We start from the raw sequence: 6000 nt of genomic DNA, 5'->3' as shown, positions 1-6000 counted from the left end.
GAGCGCACTATTCAATTGTTTACAGTTTACTGAGCGCTGACAGGTAGCCATGACTTCTGGCGGAGGCAGTGTCTGCAACCCACGCTGCCTGTGCTGGAAGACAGAAGAGGAAAGCTGCAGCAACAGGGAGCATGTGGGAGGTGAGTTTATTTATTTATTATATATTCTACCAAAGGGGGAACTACCGGGGAAGGGGTCATTTACCAAAGGGGAAACTAAAGAGTGGTGGTCCATGTTCTAAAAGGGGAACTACAGAGGAGCAGACCACGTACCAAAGGGGCAACTACCGAGGAGGATTACACTGGGGGCCATCTACTAAAGGGGGCTTTGCAAAGGGGAAATCTACTATACGAGGACTACACAGGGGGTCATCTGCTTTAGGAGAGTCTACACTGGGGGTCATCTTCTATAGGGGGTCTACACAGGGAGCCATCTACTCAAGAGGGGACTACACTGGGGATCATCTGCTTTAGGAGAGTCTACACTGGGGGTCATCTTCTATAGGGGGTCTACACAGGGAGCCATCTACTCTAGGAGAACGTACACAGGAGGACATCTACTATAGAGGCGCTACACAGAGGGGTATTTACTATAGGGGGACAACACAGGGGGCCATCTACTATAGCGGGACTGATGCAGGGGGCTATCCTTTATATGTGGATTCTACCGAGCATGACACTGTGGGGTGCAGCCCAGGATACATTTAAAGGATAGCTCCTGTCTGGGGTAATTTTTGGCATAGTGCTGGGAAGAGGAAGGATGAAAGAAGTAACATGCTCTTACCACCACCACTCCAGCGCTGGCGTTAGTATCCCGCAGCTCCGGTCCCAGGCGCTTCTGGGTCTGAGTGGGGACCTGGGACATGACGTGCCAGGCCCACTTAGCCAGTCAGTGGCCGCAGCCGGGTCCCGCCTTGGCCGCTGACTGGCTGAGCGGGCTTAATACATCATAACCCGGGTTCCCACTCAGGTCCAGAAGTGGCCAGGACCGGAGCTGCGGGATACTAACACCAGCGCTGGAGTGGAAGAGGTGAGAGCATGTTACTTCTTTCATCCTTCCCCTTCCCAGCACTCTGCCAAAAAAATCACCCCAACCTGGAGTTCTCCTTTAATCCACCCCTTGATATTGTTTTTTTTTTTTTTTTGTTTTTTTTTTTACATTATATGTCTAGTAGCTACTTTAAATTCTGTAACCCTAGTAGAACCCCATCTATTATACTAAATCTTTATATACTTGTGGCGGAAAAATAGTAAAAATATACAGTAGTTCCCGGTGTGTAATATAGTTTTAAAATTAACATTTACTAGGCGCTTTTACATGTCATTTTGTGTGTTGTACAAAGCTTTACATATCCGCACTTATCAGGAAGCTACACTACAGATGGTACAGATAGTTACTTTTTCAGTTTCAGCGAGTGGGTGGGTTGTCCACGATCCATTGCTATTGGTTTCAGCATATCTCTGGTAACATCTTCCTGGGTTCCTGCATCAGAGTTTACTTTTTTTTTTCTTTCAGTTAACATTACAAGCTATGGCTAGCCCTGTGCAAATAAGGATTGACATTTGTCTATATTTTCCACTTTGCATGGTGCTCTCCATCAATCAGAATTCATTGTGAAGGATCTGTGAAGCGCTCTCTGATATATTGCTATTATGCATCATAGTGATTGCCTGCAGCCCTGCATCACAAGGAGACATGCTCAGAATAAATCATCTCTAACCTCTGACTTGTCCTGCTTTTAGGATGCTTATGAGGATTATATGAAACCACTGTACTTTACTCCTGTGGAACCTTCTGAGGCTCCATCTATCATAATGCTGATTGATGACAGCTGTCACTGTGATATCAATTACCGCATACACACATCTGTTTATTCCTTATTGTGACATGAAGCTTGAAAGCAGTTTGGAGACTCATTAGTACTGTAAATCTAGCTACAAGGCACCATTGTATATGAGCTTACTAGCGCAGCCGGCTTACTTGGTGAATGTAAAGTGTATACTAAGGAGATGTTTTTCTAGTCTGTAAATGTAAGATGGAAATGTTGGAACGAAACGGGTTGTACCGCCAGTGGTCAGGACCCTACAGCAGATGGTATACTCTATAGGGGGTCAGGCTGCAACTCATAGGACTGGTTGATGCATCTGAAATGTGTTGTTCATCCTCCACCTATCCGAGCCTGGCATTACGCAGTTAAGACTACTCCACACTCCCTGTGCCTGAGCCATATTATGCTTCTTTCATAGCAAAGGTGTGTTTCTCCTGGATTTGATCTACTGTCAGGATAAGGGACCAGGACAACAAAGGTCAGGTTTAGCCCTGATGCTGGCACCCACCCCACTGTCCCTGCCTAGTTGACTCAAAAGCCCTAACGGCAGCGGACAACTGGTCGATAGTCCCTTATCTTATAAAAGTGAACATGGAACAAAGTTAAGACAGATGGGAAGGGGCCAGGCGGATGCTCCAGCGACACGAGGAGCCAGCCAGCTCCTGACACCTAGTGCCTGATGTTGCCTCTGCCTGACCCTTATGTATTACACTGACCCTTTCATTCAACGTGAACGTTGTCCTAAAAAACAACATTTAAATAGGGATGGTCCGAACCTGCCGAGGTTCGGGTTCGTATGAACCCGAACGCTCAGCAGCAGATTCCCACTGTCTGCCCGCTCCGTGGAGCGGGCAGATACAGCGGGAGGACCGCCTGGAAAACTGGGATACAGCCTATGGCTGTGGCTGTATCCCAGTTTTCCAGGCGGTCCTCCCGCTGGATCCGCCCGCTCCACGGAGCGAGCAGACAGTGGGAATCATTACCGAGGTTTCGGGTTCGTACGAACCCGAACCGAACTCGGTTGGGACCATTCCTACTTTTAAACTTGCATCTCTGTGTCAAATTAGTGTGGCCTAGAGTGTCTATGCCCTAGGCCTTCACCGCCTCTCCGTCCCTCCTCCCCGCCCTCTTCACCATTAGGAATGCCCCAAGCAGCATTTCTCCTGTGCATCACCTGTCTAAACACCACTCATAGGCCTTAAAAATCCGGCACATGTGCAGTGTTCAGGTGATGATTAGGAGAAATCCTACACAGAGTCGTTTCTTATGGTTAAGAGGGCCGGAAGGAGGGACGGAGAGGCAGTGCAAGCCTAGGGCATAGACACTATAGGCTACACCAATTTGACACAGGGCTGCAAGTTTAAAAGTTGTTTTTTAGGACAATAACTGCATCATCTGCCGAACGTACCCCAGGACAGATCTTGGATTAAAAGCAGCTATCGGGAGGTACAAGTGGTTTGGAGGGGAGGGGGGGATTGTGGGTACAGAGTCGCTTTAAATTTAAAGTTTACAGGATCAGGGACTGGGAGGATTAATAATAATAATAATAATAATAAAAAAAAACTTACACTAACCCTTACACTTACTCCTGTCTAATACCACTGCTGCTCCAGAGTCGCCAGCTGAAGTGCTCTAGTGGCGTCACCATACACTGTACACGAGACTGCTGGAGCCAATCACTGGCCTCCTTGCTCATGTGTACTTGTTGCATGTGACTGCGGGAATCAGTGATTGGCTGTAATGGTGCCATGCACAGCGTATCATGACATTACCAAGGCACTTCTGCCATTTGGGGCCCCAATTCTTTTATTTTGCCCCGGGCCACACTTAGTCTAAAGTCTACCTTGGGTAAAAAGTATCCTTTTAGAATCCACAAGGCTGGCATTTATCAGAATATTTTTTTTTTTTTTTTGCTGTCTATCAACAATGCTTCTAGAAATTTCCCTGTAACAGACTTTTTTTTTACTCATTTTAGTAAATTATTGAAATAGCTTCAGGATTATATATCTGTCACTTCCTAATTTATAAGGTTTGGAAATGCACAAATTACAGATCAAAAACAACTTGTAAGAAGTGCAAATATTTCTGGGAGAACTAAAAATTACCAATTAGCTTGAAGAGCAGAAATCTGCTGAAAAATTCTACATAAGATAAATAATGACCAGATGGAGTGCTGCTCCTCATGTACACGCATAGGACAGCTTATTCTATAAAGTGACTTGGAATGGAAAGTACCCTCTAACTATATGATTCTCTATGGAGTTGTGGGTCTAAAGGTGTCTTCATTTTAAATATGGTTTTCTTTCATTTGACGACCAGACGGTATACCTCAGAAACTGTTTTTATTTGCATCATAAAGTAAAGTACATCCATTAAATGTGCAATATACAACAAATTGATTGACAGAGTCATTTAAAAAAAATGGTGATGAGGTCAATTTGCAAGAAGGATTCCTAAAGGCTCTCTGTCAAGCTGGGGACATCTGGTGTGTTCACTTGGTGGCGGCACTGGAAGGGATAAGAAAACATCCCTTCTGATGCCATTGCATATCTCTGATACGACGGATGGACTGGATCTGGGGCTGGAAAGCACTCCATTCGTTCCAATGTTTATAGTCGCAGGTTTCAAACAGGTATTGGTAGCCTCTGTATCCGGGATACTGATATCCGACCCAACTGTATAAAGGGAAAACCAAAGAGTGTTGTTAGATTTAGGTAATATTTTGCGTAACATTGTAAAAATCCTATAAGCCCTAACTTTAGTCTTTTATGTTATGTAGATAGCTTGCCTTTAAAAAAAAAACTTGGTAGACAATGGTGATGTATGGAACTCATATTACTGTACACAGTGTTAGGGGTTGCAAAAATATGTCCGCGTTACATCAGCGTCAGACAGTAGCAGCATGTGTAGACATCGCCATCTAGCTGAGGGGGTGGTGTCTCAACTGTTACTTCTATACTACCAATCAGGAAATACGATTCAATACAAGTTGCCCAAATTTTTAAAAACTTTTTCGAAGCCCCTTCATTTAATATAAATATTTTTGTTCCATTGATATTAACCATTTAATTTTATGAGTTCACCCCTAGTAGGAGGAAAGGTAGTTGACCATTGCCAGTGTTGGGCTATGAGATGTCTTTCTAAGTATAGTGTTCTAGCTACTTCCAGCTTAACTCCTTCTGTAATGGCTAAATTGTCTACATACCCAAAAACACAAAAATCAGGAAATAAGAAAGTCCATTTTGATGAACCTGGTATCACTATTAGTCATTATATGGACCGCTAAAGCTACGTATGCGACTTACGTTCCACTGGGAACTTTCACGCTTCCCACACGGTCACAGAATCCATAGGCCCACAGGCTGGGCACGTCATCCTCAATGATTTCCATCTTGTTGCCCTTGAAGTCAGCGGATTCGAACAGGGCGATTTTATGTTCTTGGCTATCCTGTGGGTGTACGAAAGAAACATACTATCATTTATTGGATTTTCACCTCTTTACCAGTGACATTTTCTTCATGGTTATTATATTATATTCTAGTTCCAGGAAAATAAGTATATAAAAAAAAAATCATCAAGGCTAAAGCGTTTTTATCACCTTTTCATTGTTGCGTTTGTCTTTTTCCTCTACAACAAACATCGGTCATGTCTAATTTGTTATATTTTCTATTGAACGTGTTTTCTTGGAAATATATTTTCTACTCCTCCGTCAACCGTAGCGGAAACAACCTTAATAATCATTGTACAAAGCTTTTGCTTTCTTTTTTCTTTTTTTTTTTTTTTTTCAAATTTACAAGTCAAATTTTGTTTTTCATATAAATTCGATTTTGCTCGGAATTTGACACCAATCGCTTGGCCATTGTTTTGGCACCGATCCTAAGATTTCACAGGCGTATGACTCTGAACATAGACTTACTCTCATGAACTGGTGAATGGGCAGCTGGATTTAAAGGCTGGGCTATTGGCCAACAAAAGGCTGCAAAAACAACTGTAGACAAAAACACGCCACAGAATAAACTTGCTTTTTCTGAGTTCAAATTGAACCGTTTCCAGAATATAGTCTTTTATCTTTAACACAATAACATTGGAAATAAAGGTAGCAGCTGAAAATAAATGGGAATGCTCAGAAAATGCAGATGCGAGTCTTAAATCTGGCAAGAAAATAATTATTA

The 6000-nt window shown here is 43.2% G+C and overlaps 1 protein-coding gene across 5 annotated transcripts in view; it reads right to left on the bottom strand.

The window, feature by feature from the left end:
- Positions 1-4153: 4153 nt before the first annotated feature.
- The window catches only part of CRYBB1 (crystallin beta B1), an 87884-nt gene continuing 86037 nt past the window's right edge, over positions 4154-6000 (bottom strand). For all 5 annotated transcript variants that reach the window (XM_069961304.1, XM_069961305.1, XM_069961302.1 and 2 more), the window contains 2 exons: positions 5134-5276; positions 4154-4503 (listed from right to left, as the gene is read on the bottom strand). In XM_069961304.1, the coding sequence (XP_069817405.1) occupies positions 4320-4503; positions 5134-5276 (327 nt within the window). In that variant the 3' untranslated portion in view covers positions 4154-4319. The remainder of the gene's footprint in view (positions 4504-5133; positions 5277-6000) is intronic.

Source organism: Dendropsophus ebraccatus, chromosome 3 (genome assembly GCF_027789765.1).
Source record: "Dendropsophus ebraccatus isolate aDenEbr1 chromosome 3, aDenEbr1.pat, whole genome shotgun sequence".
Classification (NCBI taxonomy): Eukaryota; Metazoa; Chordata; class Amphibia; order Anura; family Hylidae; genus Dendropsophus; species Dendropsophus ebraccatus.
This window is presented reverse-complemented; position numbering and strand designations above follow the sequence as displayed.